Here is a 20,233-nt window from a genome sequence, read left to right as displayed (position 1 = left end):
AAGAGTTTTCACAGTATAAAGAAATGCCAATCTGGCTCTAGGTTATGCAACAATGCAGGTGGTTTATTTGTTTATAATTTAATAAGTGAAGAATAGTTTCTACTTCCATAATGTCTTATGGGCATTCTCTCGTCAAGAAAAAATGTCTGGTATGCAGTGAAGGAGTGGTAAGTACCTACTAAGCAAATTCCAAGGAACAGTTTTATACTAATCAGACCTTGAAACTGACCTGTGAACATTCATTGTATTTTAATGAATCAGTAGCCCAAAGCATTCCAAAGCATTGGTTATTGCAGACTAAGCCACCAATGTGAGGGTTCCTGTCCAGACTTGTATTCCCATAAATAGAAAGGCTCAGTGACCGAGTGGGTGAAAGGGAGCAAAGGTCAACAGCAAAAAGAAATTACACAGCTTAGATACGTTTTATTTGGAGGTTTCACCACTCACTAAAATGATATTACAAAACCGATATAAGCTACTGTAGATATGTCATTCTAAGAAGGAACTTTTGGACCATAAATTTTGATAAAATGGTATCTTACCATTTGTTTGCACAAAGGCAAATCTCATTTTATGGGATTAATTTACGTTAAAATGCAAGGTCAACTAGGTGGCAAACTACTTCTCAAACATAAAAAGTGAAAACAGTGACAGGCAAACATTGATTCACTCTTATTTTCGGTTTGGCTTTTCTTACCCTACTTTAAATAAGATAAAGCTTTTTTTTTTCCCCTTACAAAAAAACCTCTCGTTGTTCTTTGCATTAACTGAAGCCTCTTACTGAATAAGAATGTTCTATTGCAGGGCTGCATCAGAGTTGTGTTTGACCTGGGGGGGGGGCAGAATAGGTGTGACCAGGGTGGGCATAGTCAGCTCAATGTCACTTGTGTCAGGGGCACCTGTGGTGGCCCGAGCACTCTGCAAAAACAGGCTCCCAAGATCCATTTTCGGCTGCGACAGCCTTCTGCAAACCTCTGCCAATGAAAATGGAGCTCAGGAGGGCCACAAACAGCTCTGTTTTCCCTGGCAGGGGCACCGTGGGCCAGTCCTTTGCTGTTTCCAGGGCAGCCCCATGGGCTGGATCCAGCCCCCAAGCCTTGAGTTTGACACCCTTGTTCTATAGGAATCATTAATACAGATGCCTCAAAGATGTAACATCTTTTCAAGACGTGTTTCAGTCTTTCTCCACGTTCTGCTTTTAAAGTGGGGAAACACACAAGGAGATTATTGCTGACTTTTTAGCCCCTGATATTTCTGTCGGTTTACTGGTCTTCCAATATGAAGTTGAAGAAGCAGCATAGAAATAATTTTGACATTTTTGAACTTTGGAGTTAGAGAAGATTTCTGAGAATACCATGAACAGGCAAGAAAACAAACGAATGCATCTTCAAATAAATCGACCCAGAGTTCTGTGGCACAAGTGACCAGGCTCAATTATCCTAGTTCAGATACATTATGGAAAGACTTAGCTCTCTGAAGAAAGCTCTAATGCCGAGAAAGGTGGAAAGAAAGAGAAGAGATTAACCAAGAGCATGGTGGATGGATTCCATTATTGTAGTGATGGATATATTGGAAGACTGAAGGATCAAGTTGGGAGCAGATGATTGTGGAGAAAATCAATCTATGTGGTCACTAAAAGTTGACTCCAACCTGATGATGCATAAATCAATTTGATATAGTTTTAGGTACATACAGTGTGAAGATAGAAAATGAAGAGAAAAGTTTGTTTTAAATATCTTTAGTAATATATTTTAAATGATCATACAATCTAATCTTTTTCATTTTATCTAGACACATTATATGTTATAAATAAGCAAAATACACACTTATTTCTAAGCTACTTAGACACATTTATCTGTTGTTAAGATCACAGTAGTATTGCAACAAAACATTTACTGATTAATCAGTATTTGCAACTTTTTCTTATGCTTCATATATAATACTTTTTAAAATTATAAACTTTAGGAGACTTACAGTTTCTTCTAGGTTTTTAAGTTGATGGTTGATTTCTTTAAGTCTGTTTTGTTGATCACGTTCTTCTTTAGTATCTCTTAAGATCTTTTCACCTGGAATGTTCAACTTTCTATTTGCGTAAGCCAAGGATTCCTTTAAAAAAACAAATAATAATAAGAGTACTGAATTTTAAAAGGAAAAGGAAAGGTAACAATCTCAACCAATCCCTTGTTACCGAAGCATGGTCCCCATACATTAAATGCCTTCTACAAATTAGCTTGAGTTCCAGTTCAATTATGTGTGTTAAGTAAAATTCATTTGTAAGTCTGGCATTAGCTAAAATTTGAGTTTAGCTACAATATAATTAGCATATATATATAATGCTTTAGAAAATGTAAAATTGTCCTATTTCTGTTCCAAAATAAAAAGCAATTGGTTATGCCAGCAATGATAAAATAATTTAAACCGCTAATTAGAGTAAGCTCTTTTCTAAAATACTGATTAAATTGGTTATGCCAGCAATGATAAAATAATTTAAACCGCTAATTAGAGTAAGCTCTTTTCTAAAATACTGATACTTTTCTTGGTAAAAGTAGAACCTATGTATAAGTCAGATTTTTAAAAAAATTCAAATCTATTTACACAGTGATCCCAACTGGGGCAAGGGGATGATATTAATGGTGTCAGGTGAGCAATCTAGTATAATAAATTGCTTACAACTAACCCCCAAAAGACAGACTTTATCCCCAAATAACCTCATGGTAATGTGGAGCTAAACAGTCCCATGCAAAATATGTCTGAAAGGGTTACCTATCCTTTTCTGTTTCCAAAAATAAGATCCTACCTACAGCAACTCTGTGAAATCAGCTTCTCAGTTTGTCTATTTGAAAGTATAGTGGTAGTGTAGTTAAACCAAGGTCCCTACCAAACATTACTGGTATAAAAAACAATGGCTATTTCTCACTTTAAAAACGTAGATTTTGAATTGGAAAATCAAGATTTTAATTAGAAAAATCAAGCTGTTAAATGTATTTTCCAGGAAAAACACTAAGGTTCCTTGTTAAGGGGGAAAAGGAAGATATCAGCCCAGCAAAATTGAAAGACCACTTTTAAGTACACGATGAAATAAAAAATAAAAACTTAGCAGCTTTACTTAGAATTTCCTTGGGGAGTTATTCTGTAATCAGTGTTTCACATTGCATTTGTATAAAAAATAATTATTACATTACATTAATTAAATAATAATTAAATATTAAATAATTAATTAATAATTATATTAATTATTACACTAATTATATTAGGTTTTTTTTAACAAACCAGCTGAAAGTGATTGAATAGTACAACTCTCAGACTTCCCAGTCCCCAACCACATTTCCTTAAACAATCTTTATGAGAAACATACTTTCCTATCTGACTGAATCTATTACAGAATGTATAGCAATTAAAAAATATTGTTAATATTGTCAAAATAATTTTTAAAAGTATAATATTGCCTCAGCAAGGCATCCTCTACCTATTCTGTACCTCATAAATCTTACTGGAGGCTTTTGAACAGGAGCCTTGAAATACAGACAAATCTCCATCAGATATTATTATTTTGAGTTTAGCATCAATTTCTGCAAGGTGATAATATTCCATTGGTTCGGGTGTATATCCTTCACCTGGTACAACTATTCCAATTGTTTCTTCCTATTAAAGAAAAATGAAATAATTATTTCCCTCTCAAATTACATGATTAGAAAAAATAGATTATAAATTATATAAAAATGTTATACTGTACCCACAGAGTAAGAAGTTGGTTTACTTTTATATGCATAGCTAATATGTAAGAAGTCATTTGTTTATACTTTTTTCTCCTTTGTTTCTTTTTCTTGCACTTTTGGCTTTGTCTTTTTCCTATTTCATTTATTTTTTCGTATCTTTATTCTAAACATTTGTTCTTATTAGCATTTATCTTTTTCCTTCAATTTTTTAAATAAAGTTATATGAAAATGAATATGTATTTCTATTGACAATGCATATTCTAAATCAGAGCATGTATTTCCATTATCTATTTAAAATCATATGCAGTTTAAATGCATCATAGTTTTGGAAAAGTGGAAGACCATTATGTCCTCTAATGAGTTCTTAGAATTGTTTTAAATATTAACAAAAAAAAAAGTCTCCAAGGCCATTTCCAAATTACAAGTGCACCCCCTACTGGCATATAAATACAGAAGGAAGACAAGGCTTGATCTTGAATTTACAGTAGACAGAAGACAGAATTTTTCAATATAGCATGTTGGAAAATCCTGTGATAATTGGGTTGCTGATTTATTTATGGAAAGAATTTCCATAAATATTTTGCCTTCAAAATAAGTTTCCATGTGGTACCTTGAAACATACATAGAATGACCCAGATTACTCAGGAAATGTTACATATCTTCAGCTGGGAACAGTGGTTGCAACTGCACAAACCTAAATTGTTGAAATGATGATTCTAAAAGAAATGTTTGGACCATTAATGCCATGTAGGAATCAAAAATCACATCTGCCACAAGAGATTCAGACAATTATGTCTATAGAGCAGGATGCATAACTTTTTTGATAATGGTTTGTCAGTAGGCGAAGACAATAAAGAAACTACTTGGAAATGTTTGTTCCTTTGACCTTACATTAATCTTGCCAGACTCAAGACAACAATCTGCATATCTGCATACTAGATATATTTGAATTATGAACTATTAGGAAGGGTCCACCTTTGCCCTTTTCCTGCATATCAGAGACTCCAAGCTTTTCCATCTCTTTGGTTTCAAGGAAAAGGCCCCTCCCTCCTGTCACTCTGGACTACATTCTCCACAGATATATCCACTGACTAGGATGGATTCTATCACTCAGACCTCCCACTTGATCAAATGTATAGCCGATGGCTGATTTATTTGAGCAAGTTGTACTGGAATGAGTCTCTGGCTTACGTTCCATGAAAGATACACATCAATACCAGCTTCACTTAAGTTGTAATCAAAGCAGGTACCATCCATCCTTAGCTCCACTTTCATAACCAACAATAATGTTAGTAGGTCTCATCTTCCTGGTTATGAGGCTCTAAGTAGGATTCCTCAAAGATGGAGATGATGCCTTGGATGACAAAAGTTCAGATGCAGAGAGGATTCTTCCTGCTTCATGCCATTTCCCACATCAACTTAGACGCTAGGATACTGTTACTCTTTAATTATAACTTGCTCATTAAGGAAAGTTGGATATAATCTGAATAGATAAAGCAGTGAATGCAAAGGTGCATGATTACATGTATACTGCTGTACTTTGTCTATACTGGATACTATGAGCATGAAATTTAAAGAGTACCAATATAATGCTGATTTGAGCTGATTTGTTGAGTTTGTAAATGCAACGTATGCATGCCTTTGTAATGCACTGAAGTTAAATTTCAGGGTGCCATTAAAAGTGAAGAAAATTTACATTGTTTCCAATAGTTGGAAACACATTTTGATTTTTATTCTGACAGAAACTGGAAAACAAAGTTTTATTCCTTTGCAACACAGTAGATTTGGAACATTGATTTCAAAGTACTCTGCTCCAAACTCAAAACAAAATACACTTCCATTTTCTTTAACCCTTAAAATCTCCTGAGAATAAATGGCCCTAAGTCACAGTGAATTTCATCATCAATTGGAGATTTGAACATGGATCACCAATCCTGGGCTAGTATCTTCTCCACAATACCACATTAGTTTTTCTCACTGCAGCAGAAGCCTAAGAAAATAATACTACAGTGAATTATTTCGGTTTCCCAGAGCTTGTGTTGAAAAAGTGCTTTAAATCAATATTATTTGTTCTTACCTCAACTTGAAGTTTATTACTATCATTTTCTGTATCTTTCAGTAATTCGGATAGTCTCTGTCTCTCTTCATCTAGCATAACTTCACTTGACGAATCTTTGGCCAGCTACATAAAAAGGAAAGCAATTTGAAAATTGATAGTCTTGGGAGATCAACAATAGTCTTTTGAATATCAGTATGAATTAGAGATGTGCATGTTTCAAAAAACAATATGGATGGAAAATGTGCTTTCAATCTTACAAATCTGCCTGCTAATTCAATAAACAACAGGCTTTCTGACCAAGAGAGAAGAAAGGGGCTACAACTTTAAGGGATGATTCTTTAAACAGTAGCAACCTTTTTTCAAGGTCATCTGGAAGTATGGAAAAAACAGGTACATACAGTAAATGAGTATTGTAGAGGTGCTGCACCCGACAGGCTCCAAAGCATTTCTTCCAAATCATTTTTGAACCAAGCACATTCTGAATAAAGAAGGAAGAGGACTACATGTAGTTCTAGATTAGCAACATCATTTGGAACTCCCACATTGATTACTAAATGAAGCAATTGCTAAGTGGAAAATCACATGATCATGATTAAGCTTTCTGTCAAAGCTGAAAAAAGTAACCAATTTCATATCTTAGCTTTTGTTTGCCTCCTAACTGATCTCTCACCCTATAAAATGTTCACTAAGGTGCTGGACAATAGATAAGAATGGAATTAATATTTCTATTTACATTTATTGGAGAGAAAGTAATTAGAAAAGAGTAATCACATCAAAAGCAATGTGGATGTCAGCAGCCAATTGACAAACAGCCTGTGTATTCACCATTGTGTGCTTGTTTACTATACTCTTCTTTAACCCCATTATCAGCAATCTCTCTATTCCGATGAGGGATGCGGGGCAGAGGAGAGATTGCCTATAGAAATCACTTGGCAGGGCTCTTTTTTCTGAGAGCAGTGAGGGAAGAAGAGGGGATGCAGTTGGCACATGAGAGGGAGCACTGGAAATGATTGGTAGCCATCAATTATTTTCCCAATGGGGTGCTATGTCATGATGGAGCTTGGGGTTAGAGGAGAATAAACAGGCATACAATGGCTGCAGAATACCTCAATGTTCCTGATAGTTTTATCAGCACATTACTTTTCATGTCTACTCCCCATTGTGTGCCTGCTTACTCTCTTCTAATCTCTTCTTCTCCAGTCTCCCCATTCTGCAAGGGTAGAAAAAAAAAGATCAGACGCAGGGCAATATATATTAATTGTAACAGAGATCACATGAATGAGGGAGGCTGAGAATGTCATAAATGGTCATAAAGTTATTTTTAGCACTGTTGTAACTTTGAATGATTGCTGAATGAGTAGTCGATAAGCTGCAGTACCTTTACTGTACAATATAGTCACTCAAGTTGACACTACATGTGCCAGAAGCTATGTATATTCCATAGAAATCTTTTGACAGTGTTACCCTTCCACTACCTCACTCATAACTTTTAGCTACAATGAACTTTGTAAACATTCTTATCAGCAAATATCAGGCACAGCATAAGAACAAGAAATAGGATGTGCAATTAGCAGAGGACATTCCATTATGTAGATATAATTATGTAGTGGTTTAAAACATTCTATTTTTCCAGCAAAACCTGATATGGAAAATAATTAGAATCCAATCATTAATCTCATATATTTCAGATACACTGCAGAGAAATTTTAATAAGGTGATTTTCTAAATGAGTAACAAGATATAAATGTCATGGAGCTTAGGTCCGAGGAAGAGGAGACGGAGCCAGGGCTGATGGAGAAATGACCAAAGCAGGATGAAGCAGTCCCAGGTCCCTCGGGCCTGGGAAGGGTCACCGGTGATTGAGAGAGGGTGCAGGATGGCCAAACAAAGGGGGAAGAGAGGGCAAGGAAGCAAAGTAGAAGAGCAATGGAGCTCTGGCAATGAGCAATTACCTCTACACCAATCCCCAAGCACCGAGAATGGAGACGATGCGGGATCAGCACAGAATGCCCCAACAACTCGGGAGGAGGGTGCCCCACCCCTCTTCACAAGGTTCACTTGGGGAATCACATTTAAAGAGATGCTGTTGGGAGGGGCACTTGACAGGAACAAATTTTAATCTTATGTTTAAATACATACCTCTATGTTCTTTTTAACAAAGTTTTGGGTTTTTTTTAAGCTTGCTGTTCTTTTTGGGCAAGTGTTTTCCATTTTCTTCATTGAACCTCTTGCGCTATCAGTTACGCTATCAGCTGAATCACCTTCAGGTATTGAAAGAGAAAAAGAATTATTGAGGAAACAAATAATAAAGAAAAAATTAGCCATCTCAATTAAATTTTGGAATTGTGTTTCAGGTTTAGGTTTATTAGATTTATATGCCGCCCTTCTCCCAAGGACTCAGGGTGGCGTACAACATTAAAAGAAACACATAATACAAAAGTTAGAAAAAAATAAATAGAATATCCCAAACCCAATTGAAATTGACAATGATATTTTTTTTAAAAAAATTCAAATTAAAATTAACAGTGATCAATAATTTATTTTGTTTTGTTCAAGCCAGGCTGGCTTGCTGGAAAAACCAACTTTTTAGGGTGCGTCGGAAGGACCGGAGGTTGGGGATTATACAAAGCTCCAGGGGCAGCTCATTCCAGAGGGAAGGCGCTCCCACAGAGAAGGCTCTCCCCCTGGGGTTCGCTAGCCGACACTGTCTGGCCAACGGCACCCTGAGGAGGCCAACTCTGTGGGATCGCTTTCACTATTTTGTATAAAAGTTTTTATTTTGTTACTATATTGTACATTGTAAACTATGTTTCAATATTATCCCTAACAAAATATTACAGCTTTACCACATTGATAACACTAATTAAGAACAAATTGCAAAAAAAGAAAACTACTATGAAATGCAAAGCCACACAAACCATTCTCAAATTCAAAATGCATTTTTCTATGAATGGAAGTGAACATGAAACTGAAACTTTTGATCAGTGTAATAAAATGTGAGGGGAGGCTTGTACAAAACAATTCTTAGGAAAAAGGAGTTTTTACAGTATTACGTCTAAATATCTCCAATGGTGGACCAACATTTAGGCAAAAATACCTTTGAGCAATACCCAAAAGGCTACTTCGCTATTTGGAAATTTTAAATTTATCAGACTTGAACATTCTGATTCTACAAAAAAACGCCCTACTTGGAACAGCTTATATCCTCCGACATTACCTTCCTAGGTCCTTGGTTAGGACTCGTGCTGTTGAGCTACCAACCAGCCCCAAAGGCTTTGAATCTCACCAAAGATTAACATTATTATTATTATTATTATTATTATTATTATTATTATTATTATCCGCCGTTGCTGGTCCCAAGCCCGGATGAGAAAGGAGGAGGGTTGGGGTCAGGTTGGCATCTGGTCCCGTAAAAAAAACCCCGCCAACCCATACAATATGGTGAAAAAAACAAATAAGAATTCCATACCGCATCGGTCGTCGCGCGGGTTAACAAGTGCCGTGGCGGATGTTGGGGTCCCTGGACATCCGTCGACAAGTGGGCTACAAGTGGACCAGCCAACAAAACGACAAAAATATAGTGCAGATGAAAACCGTGCCATAATGGCCTGTTACTACAACTCAGAGCCAGAAAAAAGAGGATATTTAAAGCGAATGTATGAATTATGGAAACAACAATATCCAGATTCAAATGTTAGTGAACAACAACTAGCAGATCAAAGGCGATTTATTACACGGAATAAAGTGTTTAGTGAAGTTGAACATGAGGAAATTCAGGCAAATTGCAAAACCCAAAAAACAATATCACAAGCAGAAATAACTGATATTCAAGACACAACTAAAGACATTATAGTAGAACTCCCAGAAGAAGCTCTCGGGGAGGAAATAACATCACCACCACTAGAACCAGTTATCACTGAACCAACTGATGAACTAACTCAAAAACAAAAAGAATTGAAGGATAAGATCATGGAGCATTTTCTGCTTAATGAGGAAAGGCAACGTTTACCATCACTAAAAACTGTGCCTAAGAAAATTTTGGCCCCTATCATGAAAATGGTTAATGCAGTGTTTTCAACAATTGAACCGGGATCCATCTTGGAAACAAACCAGTTAATGTACAGCGCAGCTGTAACAGTCACTAATGAACTAGGCATTAAAATTAAAGTACCTAGTCACACAACAGAAAAAGCATCAAAGCCAAAGTGGAAAATCCGTTTAGAACAAAAAATCAAAAAATTAAGGGCAGATGCTAGTAACTTAAAGAACATGCATGAGCAACGGCTTAAAAACAACAAAATCATAGATCGGCTAATCAGAAGATATAGATTGGATACAAGAAACATCAATGAAGCTGTAGAGATTGTAAAACAGCAGATAACAGCAACAGCTAGAAAAATTGAAAGATATGAGGCTCGAATCATCCAATATAAACAAAATCAGCAATTTCGATCAGACCAACGGCGTTTTTATCAAAGTCTTAATGTGAATGGTGACACCAAAAGTGAAAAACCAGAAAAACAGGCCACAGTTGAATTCTGGAAAGAATTGTGGGAAAATGCAAAGGACTACAACAAGGAAGCAAAGTGGATACATGACTTTGAGAAAAGCATTGGCAACAAACAAATGCAAGTATTAGAAATAACAACTGAGATGGTCAAAAATCAAGTTAAAAAGGTAAAGAATTGGACATCATCTGGAAAGGACCAATTACATGGTTTCTGGCTCAAATATCTGACCAGTTTACATGCAATATTGGCCAGGCAACTGAATGAAATTTTACAAAAGGGCCAAATTGATGAATGGTTGACAACTGGAAAAACATACTTGATTCAGAAAGATGCAACTAAAGGAACAACACCTGAAAACTACAGACCAATAACATGCTTGCCAACAACCTTCAAATTACTCACAGGCATTATTGCAGATAACATGATGGATTATTTGGAAACAAACAACATCTTGCCAGTAGAGCAAAAAGGCAACAAAAGAAGGAGCAGAGGCACAAAAGATCAGCTTCTAATTGATAAAATGATATTAGAAAATTGTAAGAACAGAAAAACGAACTTGAATATGGTCTGGATTGATTACAAAAAGGCATTTGACTCACTGCCACATAGTTGGATCATAAAATGCTTAGAAACAACTGGCATTAGCAAAAATATTACATCCTTTACTGAAAAGGCGATGAAACAATGGAGAACTGAGTTGGCAGTAGGGAATGAGATCTACGGAATGGTTAATATCAAGCGAGGAATTTTCCAGGGTGATTCACTTTCACCTCTTCTCTTCATCATCGCAATGATCCCACTATCAGTAATCTTAAAAAAAATGAAATTAGGCTACCAAACAGCCAAAGAAGCTGAAAAAATTTCGCATTTACTATATATGGATGATTTGAAACTCTATGGAAAGTCAGAAATAGAAATCCAATCATTGACAAACACAGTCCGAGTATTCAGCACCGATATTTCAATGCAGCTTGGCATGGAAAAATGCGCCACTGTATCCATAAAAAGAGGCAAAATCACTGCATGTGAGGGAATTGAAATGCCCAATGGCCAATTAATTAAATGCAAAGAAAATGAAGCCTACAAATACTTAGGCATTCTGCAGTTGGATAACATCAAGCATGGAGAAGTAAAAACTATTGTCAGGCGAGAGTATACCAACAGAGTTAGGAAAATTTTGAAATCTAAATTAAATGGTGGAAATACAATGAAGGCCATAAATACCTGGGCAATACCAATTATAAGATACACAGCTGGTATAGTTAACTGGACACAAGCTGATTTGGACCTCTTGGACCGAAAAACCAGCAAACTAATGACAATGCACTACAGTTTACATCCACGTGGTGATACTGATAGACTGTATCTGCCCCGAAAATCAGGTGGCAGAAGATTATTACAAGTGAAGCAAACAGTTGAAGAAGAAAAACATGCACTGGCTGATTATTTAAAAGAAAGTCAAGAACATCTATTAATCGAAGTAAAGAACAAAAATCTACTGAAGGCCCAACAGACGAAACAAGAATACAGAAAAGATGTGATAAAATCAAGAATGGAGAGTTGGCAGAACAAAGCACTGCATGGCCAATTTCTGGAAAAAATAAAAGATAAAGTGGACAGTGAACAAACTTGGTTATGGTTAACAACAGGTACATTAAAGAAAGAAACAGAGTCACTAATCCTGGCTGCGCAAGAACAAGCTATCCGCACAAATACCATTAAAGCCAAAATCGAAAAATCTTCTGATGATGCCAAATGCAGACTTTGCAAAGAAGCTGATGAAACTGTTGATCACATACTCAGCTGCTGTAAAAAAATCGCGCAGACTGATTATAAATTGCGGCACAATTCAGTAGCACAAATGATCCATTGGAATTTGTGCAAAAATTATAATATTAAAACAGCAACAAACTGGTGGGAACATCAGCCTGAAAAAGTCACCGAAAATCAGATGATCAAGATCTTGTGGGATTTCCGTATACAAACCGACAAAATACTGGCGCATAATACACCAGACATCACACTGGTTGAGAAAAATAAGGTCACAATCATAAACATCGTAATACCAGGTGATAGCAGGGTCGCCGAGAAGGAACATGAAAAAATCGCAAGATACCAGGACTTAAAAATCGAAATTCAATGACTATGGCACAAACCAGCAGTGATAATTCCAGTGGTAATTGGCACACTGGGTGCTATTCCAAAAGCACTGGAATTACATTTAAAACAGTTAAAAATTGACAAAATCACCATCAGTCAAATGCAAAAAGCCGCACTGCTTGGATCTGCACGCATATTACGAAAATACATTACGACGTCCTAGGTCCCTGGGTGGGGCCCGACTAGTAACCAATGTCAAATCCGGCGAAACAACTGGCCGCTGTGATACAATTGTATTATTATTATTATTATTATTATTATTATTATTATTATTATTATTTAATTATAATTATTATTATTTAATTATAATTATCCTAGGCCCCTGGGTGGGGCCCGACTAGTAACCAATGCCAAATCCGGCAAAACAACTGGCCGCTGTGATACAATTGTATAATAATAATAATATCTACCAAGAGCAGAAGATGGTCGAGGACTCCTACAAGTAAAACAGACTGTGGAAGAAGAAAAACACAGCTTGAATGATTACATTTAGAAAAGTGAAGAACCAATAATTAAGGAAGTAAACAAAGGATGCCTTTTAAAGACAACTAAGTCAAAAGCTGAGTATAAGAAAGGCGTAATTGAGAAGATAAATCACCATCAGTCAAATGTAAAAAGACGCACTGCTTGGATCTGCACGCATATTACGAAAATACGTTACGACGTCCTAGGCCCCTGGGTGGGGCCCGACTAGTAACCAATGCCAAATCCGGCAAAACAACTGGCCGCTGTGATACAATTGTATAATAATAATAATAATAATAATAATAAAAAGCATGCTTTCACGTATTTGTTATTCTTTTAAAATTATTTCTGGAGAACAAAAGTCTATTGTACCTTGCTTTGTTTGTCTTCCGTTAGTCTCATAATTTTCTGGAGGAAGCTGAGTTTTAAATATGTTAAACGTTCCATTATCTTCGCAAGCAGAAAGATCTGTTAATGAAACATATACTGTGAAATAAGATGATTTCTATTCAGGAAGTGAGGGATCAGTTTGGATCTAAACTGATCCAAAGAGGCTGCTGGATTGGATCCCTTAGCAACTGTATTAGGCTGAACTAAATTAGCTACCGTAATCACTTTCCCAATGTTTTCAAGGTGAATTTAAAATTAACAGACGTACTTGGTCAGGAAAGTGTATGCTCTTGTATACCATACAGTCCCGACTGATATGAGTTGAAGGAGTTTTGAATTAGAGGACAAACTACCATTTTGCTTCAATATATCAAATAAGAGGGGTAAACAACCTTTTGACAACCAAAAGTTGCCCTCAGTGTTTAGGAGATGCTATGAACCACAGTGATAATACAATAATGCAAACTGGGTGGATTTTTAAAAATATGTGAAGAACATACGCTACAAATCTGATGTTTTCTACTCAAAATGCCATCAAGCCACCAATTTTCATCAATCACATTCAGAGGAGGTTCTGAAAGCTGTTATGAAGGGTTCAAAGGTTGCAGGTAGCTAGCCCTATATTAGAATTAATCCCAAAAATTTAATTTTTTAATTCTTACCAGGAGTTCCAGATAATGGTGAGTTCAAAGCTAAAAATCTGTTTGTGTTTTCTTCCTCTTCAGTAATTATTGAAGAACTTCGGGATGTCATTGACTGCATTCAAATAGTGAAATACATACATACATATAAGGATAAATGGACATTGCAAAGTATTTATGCATACTGCTAAACTAAAGAGTTCCCCCACAAAACTGCAGGTTTTACCACTTTGTTTTTATCCACACATGATTTACACACACTTCTATCATTGGGCTATGTATCCAACAAAATTTGTTTGGAAATTGCAGCTTTTAGCAACAGATTACAAAAGTTATAAGCAAGGATTTGAGCAGAGTATTATCAGAAAATACTGCACGATATGCATCTGTCATAGAAACTCTACAATATAGTAAATTCATATAAATTTAGCACAAAAATATTTTATACTAAGAGATTTTGATATTCAGTTCTGTAACAATTCATGAAAAATATCCATAATTTATCAAACTAGATGAACTTCTATCAGGCCATATTTACAGACTTCCTAAATAAATCAACAGCTAGCTTAATTGAGCAAAAAATTAGCAGAGAAGTCAAATACTTACGTAATAGATAAGTTATTTTTATATGCCAAAAAGCAATTCAAATGTAAACAAACATTGCCATTCATCATCCTATATAAATGATGGTTCATAGAAGTATTCTGGAATCAATCTTGTATTTCTAACCTGAAATTCTTCCCATAGTTTTGTTCTCAATTCTCTGCCTTGCTTTTTGACTGCTCTTTCCCGGGATTGTTTATTTGCCAATATCTGGTCCAACCTTTTCATCTTCTTTATTGCTTTCAGAATGAGAAGATCTACATCTTTCTCCTTAGAATCATCTAGGTTTGCAGACCTGGATGTCACTTAAATATAAAACTGACTATTAAAATCAAATTATCTTTCCATCAAAAATATTCTTAATAACATTTCAGGTTGATCTACTAAAATGTCATCAAATGAAGAATATTATTAAGAAATCCACTAGGAATACAACACCAATGCTACAATATTTCAAAGAAAATATTGTTCTTCATTAATGAAGCTGAAAATTGTTTCAAAACTATTATTGCTAATACAAATATTTATGAAATAAATGGATGTCCATCCGTAATCAGACAAGTGATGCAGTGGCAATGCAGGCCAAGTGCCTGGAGGTTGTAAAGATCTGGATGGGGAAGAACCAGTTTTGACTCAACCATGGCAAGACTGGCTTTTGTCCCCAGGACCAAATGATTCTCTATCTTTGACTCTGGACAGGGTGGCATTTCCCTGGACTTTGTGAATTGGTGCATAATTTGGGGGTCCTCATGCTCCAGCTTGAGAAGCAGGTGGCAGCTGAGGCCAGGAGCCTTTGCACAGATTTGTCTAGTCACTCTAGTGCACTAATCACATCTTTTTCTGGCCTGGAAGTCCTTGCTCAGTCAACCATGCATTGATCATCGCTTAGTTGATTATATGCAAAGGAAGATGGAAGAAATTCTAGCAAATATTTATGCTGTAATACATTCTACATGGAGCTGTTCATCAAGACCCCCCAGAAAATTCAACTGATCCAGAACAAGATCACACACACAATAATAGGGATACCTAGGTCTGCGAGCTACATAGGCTTTCAATTTCTTCCTGGTTGCAACTCCAGGTACTACTCATCACTTTTAAAATCCTATATGGCACAGGGTCAGGCCACTTGGAAAACCACCATTCCTTAAGGCATGCCAGATAGGGTGGGCATGCTCCTGAATCCTTCCCCCAAATATTGTTATCTCATGGGAAGCATGCATTTCCATGGTGGTCTCTGCCCCATGGAACATCTTGCCCCCTGAAATTCAGCAAATTCCCACCCTTTTAGCCTTCTGTAAAATCTTAAAGATCTGGTTTCCCCCCAAGTATTGGGAGATTAGACAATCTTATCTCTAATCTCTCTAAGGGAGATTTGCTTGGATTGGTGACAGGTTTTTGTTTTGATTGTTTTTTTAATGTTTGGTGTTTTAATTTTTAAAATTTAATGTTAAGTAGTGTATTGGACCGATTTTTAAAGGATTGTATTGGGAGCCGCCCAGAGTTGTCTGAAGGATAGGTGGCTATATAAAAGTTATACGTAAATAAACAAGTTAATAAATAAATACTAGAATTTTTCCCATCCTCCCGTTTTATATGTGCATAATCATTCAAATTATCATTCTGATACAGATAGAAAGCTCAGAAACAGAAAACTGTATTGCAATAATTAAAAAGTAGAAGGGAATTGGTATTCAAGTATCCAAACCAAAGTAACAATATCAGGACAGGCAGGAAAATAGAAACCTCTGAGGTGCCATAGGACCTCAAGCTTTCATCAAAATGACAAAAACAGCATTATAGCATCACAATGCAATCTCCATTCCTTTTGTACAAGTGTGCACCATCATGAGACACATTAAACAATTGCAAGATTTGTACTTACACTATTTCATAATTTGCACTTCCTTCTCATTACAATTTTTAATGCTTGTAAACTAAGCTGGCTTTCTAACCCTAATTATAAGAGAGAGTACAAAAGATAAATACCTTTTTGTGGTTCAACTGGCTTATTCCGAGAAGCACTGCTGCAAGAGAGTTTATTTTCAGCAAAATCATCTTCAGAATCTACTGAACTTGAAGAATGTTCTAAAAAAAAGAGAAACGGTTCATAGAAGTGCTATTTAAAAGTGTTATTAAAGAATCAAACCAACTGTAAAAGAGAATTACTCCAAGGTGGCTGCAATCTGCAACAAACTATTTAGTCTTATGTTCAGTGCACTGATCCCAATCTTGTGAAATATTTATATATTTTCTTTAATGGGTTTAACATTTATATTTCTATATTAATTGTTCCTTATTTTTCCACATTGTCCTAAAGTTTTATAAAGATTCAAGGAGAGTTGGATCGCTCTTCTTTGCTGGCAAAACTTAACAGGCAAACAGAAATTCAGCAATTGAAATTATCTTAGCATGTAATTGCTATAGTAAGAAAAACTATACAACTGTTCAATGCCACAGCCAAAGCCTAGACATAAGCACTAATTTAGCCAGTTAAATTTACTTTTTTTCTTTTTTTATAGTCATCTAATTCACCTGAATCTCATTTTTATTAAAGTTCATAATTACAGTAGTAAAAAGCAACATAAACTAGAATTTCCAATTCTTTAAATTCCTACACTTATAGTTTTGTTTTGTTTTTTGCTCCAGAAGAGAAGTAAAAATGGCTTTTCAAACATGTCATTTGAAGATCTCTAACAGCCTTAGAATAGTAAATACCGTAAGCAATTTCCAAAAATAATTAGAAAGTGAAGTTTGCAAACTCCGCATCCTTTGAAAGTCTCCACTACAGCTGTGAGCATGATGGCTAATTTTTTCATCTCTCAGCTCTTAGACCTGCAGAAAACTGCTATCTTGCAGTGTCTGTACAAGGAACAACCATCCAAAGCACCTGGTAGTCATCCCCCATCCCTCACAATTTGGAAAAGTTCTGAGGAACTTTATATACTCTGGTTCTTTGGTCTTTGCCATGGTCATTGTCTCCATCTTTGTTGGAGATATGTTTCATTTGCCTTCTTTCCATTGGAAGTTCCTTTTGAACCCAATAAAAAAAAATATTTATATTGTTATAACATCGTCGCAGGTCTTATTATACATTATTATTTACTCTAAGTATACATGAATAAGGTTACATTGATCTTGTAGTACTTGCCATACCTGCGACCTGATTTGTATGCTGTCCCACCAGATGAAAATCAGAAGTTTTTTCTTCAAATATTTGTTCTGAGAAACTCATTTGTTGAGTTTCATACTCCTCCCCATTTTTATCATAATTTTCTTTTGAGTTCTCCCCTATATGGTTATTGCAAACATCAGCCTAGAAATGATATGAAACGGAAAGTTTTAAAAGGTATATCAATCTTTTTATCCAAAGCTCCTGATTTATTATCATAACCTAATATCCTTGAGTAAAATCCACAAATTTGACTTTTTATACTTTTTTTTAGAAAACAAAATTAAATAAAGCATGCAATTATTCAATTACCTAGTGGCCTATGGTAAACATCTGAAATTCTATGCAAAACTTTGAAAGGCCTATAGAGAGTAGAACAAGTAACAGGGCAGAAAGAGAAACTACCTTAGACTGGTCTGGTTCTGGAGTTAAAATCTCTAGAGATGAACTTAACATTTTGCTTCCATGATTATTTCTTGAGTTAGATGCTGGTCTTGAAATTCCATCCAGACTTCCTCTTGTGATATCCATTGTAGCCTTAAATGATTAGAAAAGGAGAACTTAATTATATGGAATCTATTTTTAAAATTCTGCATGCTTCATTTTCAGTAATGAACTTCCATTATCTTCTTAATTTTGCAGTTTATATCAGTGATTCAGTTTAATAGGCCAAAGAAATGAATGGATATTATTTTATACTCTGCTGCCAAAAGCAATGGACCTTCTATGGTCAGGAGACTGCAAGACCTGACCTTGACTGGTTGGCACATGACTAAGAAATGGGAAACAAAAGTCTGGGATTTTCACAGCTTTGAAGATACATGAAGAATCTTCCTCTTCTCTTTTATTCAGAAAAAAAAAATCAAGCAGGCTAGATCAGAATGAATTCTAAATTTCTACATTTTTCTTAATATGAAGGAAAAGTATGTCACTAACTTCTTGCATAACGATGGTTTTCCCATATTGCCACTACAAACAAATCCAACGACAGCCCTTGTTAGAAATATAGGGGCAATATCAGTTACACTATGTCTAGATTGAAAAAAATAAGTAATTTCATGAAAGTTAGGGGGATCCTTGAAAGCCAAACACCAATAGTAAAAAACGTTACTTCTGGAAATAGCCTGATTTCACCATGGAAACCATGACATAGTTATATTTCCATATCTACTTCATCTGCAAATATATGTGTTTAGGTAACTTTATGTTCGGGATATTTCACTATTTGCTGATAGTTTGCCATTGCAAAATAAAATACTGATTGTTTTACTATCACTGTGTAGATAATTGAAACAGTCATAGGATAATGAATTAATATTTAGAAATTATTATTTTTGTGACTCTTTGGTCCATAACAAACTTCATAGCATGGTTTTGTATTCGAGCATGAGTATTCATCCAGCAAATTGATACAACAGCCCAGCCATGAAACATCAACCGTCAACCCCTCACAAGGTCATTGTTATGGGGAAAATAGAAGGAGCAAGGAGTATTAGATATGTTCACTGCCTTGAGCTATTTATAAGGTAATGAAGGCAGGATAAAAATCTAATAAGTAAACAAAGAACTTAAAAGCATTGCAGTCAAGAACCAGTAGATCTGGTTTTAATTGATGTTTTACACACTGTGTAGATGTATTTTAAATACATCTACACAGTGTAGATGTATAATATTTATATCATATATTTAACATAATTTTATTACATGCTAACCTGCTATTGACTGTACAATATAGTACATTTTGTCCCAATGTTTAGACTAAATAGAAAAGTGGTCAATTATTAGAGGTTTTCTTTCATCTTCGATTTTCAATGCCAATGTATTATGGAAACTGTCGTGTGCACAAATAATCCTATTAAGAAAAGATCCAGATCATAAAATTCAAGCAAAAGCCCAAAGTAACTATAAATAATATGTCTCAAAATGGGTGTGGGGGGGGGGATCATTATTTGAAGACCATATGCAATCTATGCTTACTGCTTTGGGAGTAAGCCCCACTGAAGGAAAATAAATTAATTCTGGTGCTGCCTGTAAATGCAGACATATAGAAAACAAAACAAAATGCTATTGTATTGGTATCCAACATGATCATGAACGCAAAAGGTTCATCATTAACGATCGCTGAAAAAGATAATTTCCCCCCACCAGACCAAAAAAAAAAGGGGGGGGGGATCGGCTACATACAAGACGCAGTCTACTTATACCCCGAAGCAATATTAGAAATGCACCTCCAGAGGCAGACAAAACAAGAAACAGTCTCCATCAAGAAACAGCAACTAGTCACCCAGCTTCTGTGTTGCTATGGCAACCCAAGAAATCGAGCCGAAACAGGACGTAGGGCAGCCACTAAGGGCGGAAGTTAAAACGCTGGCTTTTTGACGCTTTGCAGCTGACGCTCAGCAATTTAGTCGTCGGCGTCGCTACGCGGAAAAAAGCAAGAGCTCGTTGGCAGAAGTGAACTGGAGCATTGATATAGATCAGAAGTCTCCAAACGTGGCACCTTTAAGACTTGAATT

At 35.7% G+C, this 20,233-nt stretch overlaps 1 protein-coding gene across 1 annotated transcript in view; it reads right to left on the bottom strand.

Annotated features, from left to right (window-relative positions):
- Positions 1-18,248, bottom strand: part of FSIP1 (fibrous sheath interacting protein 1) — a 55,074-nt gene extending 36,826 nt beyond the window's left edge. The window contains exons 1-10 of the mRNA XM_032213630.1: positions 18,123-18,248; positions 17,702-17,861; positions 16,535-16,633; positions 14,672-14,850; positions 13,964-14,057; positions 13,284-13,379; positions 7,915-8,036; positions 5,794-5,898; positions 3,478-3,642; positions 1,975-2,106 (exon numbers count right to left, since the gene is read on the bottom strand). Coding sequence (XP_032069521.1) covers positions 1,975-2,106; positions 3,478-3,642; positions 5,794-5,898; positions 7,915-8,036; positions 13,284-13,379; positions 13,964-14,057; positions 14,672-14,850; positions 16,535-16,633; positions 17,702-17,861; positions 18,123-18,248 — 1,278 coding nt within the window. The remainder of the gene's footprint in view (positions 1-1,974; positions 2,107-3,477; positions 3,643-5,793; positions 5,899-7,914; positions 8,037-13,283; positions 13,380-13,963; positions 14,058-14,671; positions 14,851-16,534; positions 16,634-17,701; positions 17,862-18,122) is intronic.
- Positions 18,249-20,233: the final 1,985 nt, after the last annotated feature.

This window comes from Thamnophis elegans, chromosome 1 (assembly GCF_009769535.1).
Source record: "Thamnophis elegans isolate rThaEle1 chromosome 1, rThaEle1.pri, whole genome shotgun sequence".
In the NCBI taxonomy this organism is placed as follows: Eukaryota; Metazoa; Chordata; class Lepidosauria; order Squamata; family Colubridae; genus Thamnophis; species Thamnophis elegans.
This window is presented reverse-complemented; position numbering and strand designations above follow the sequence as displayed.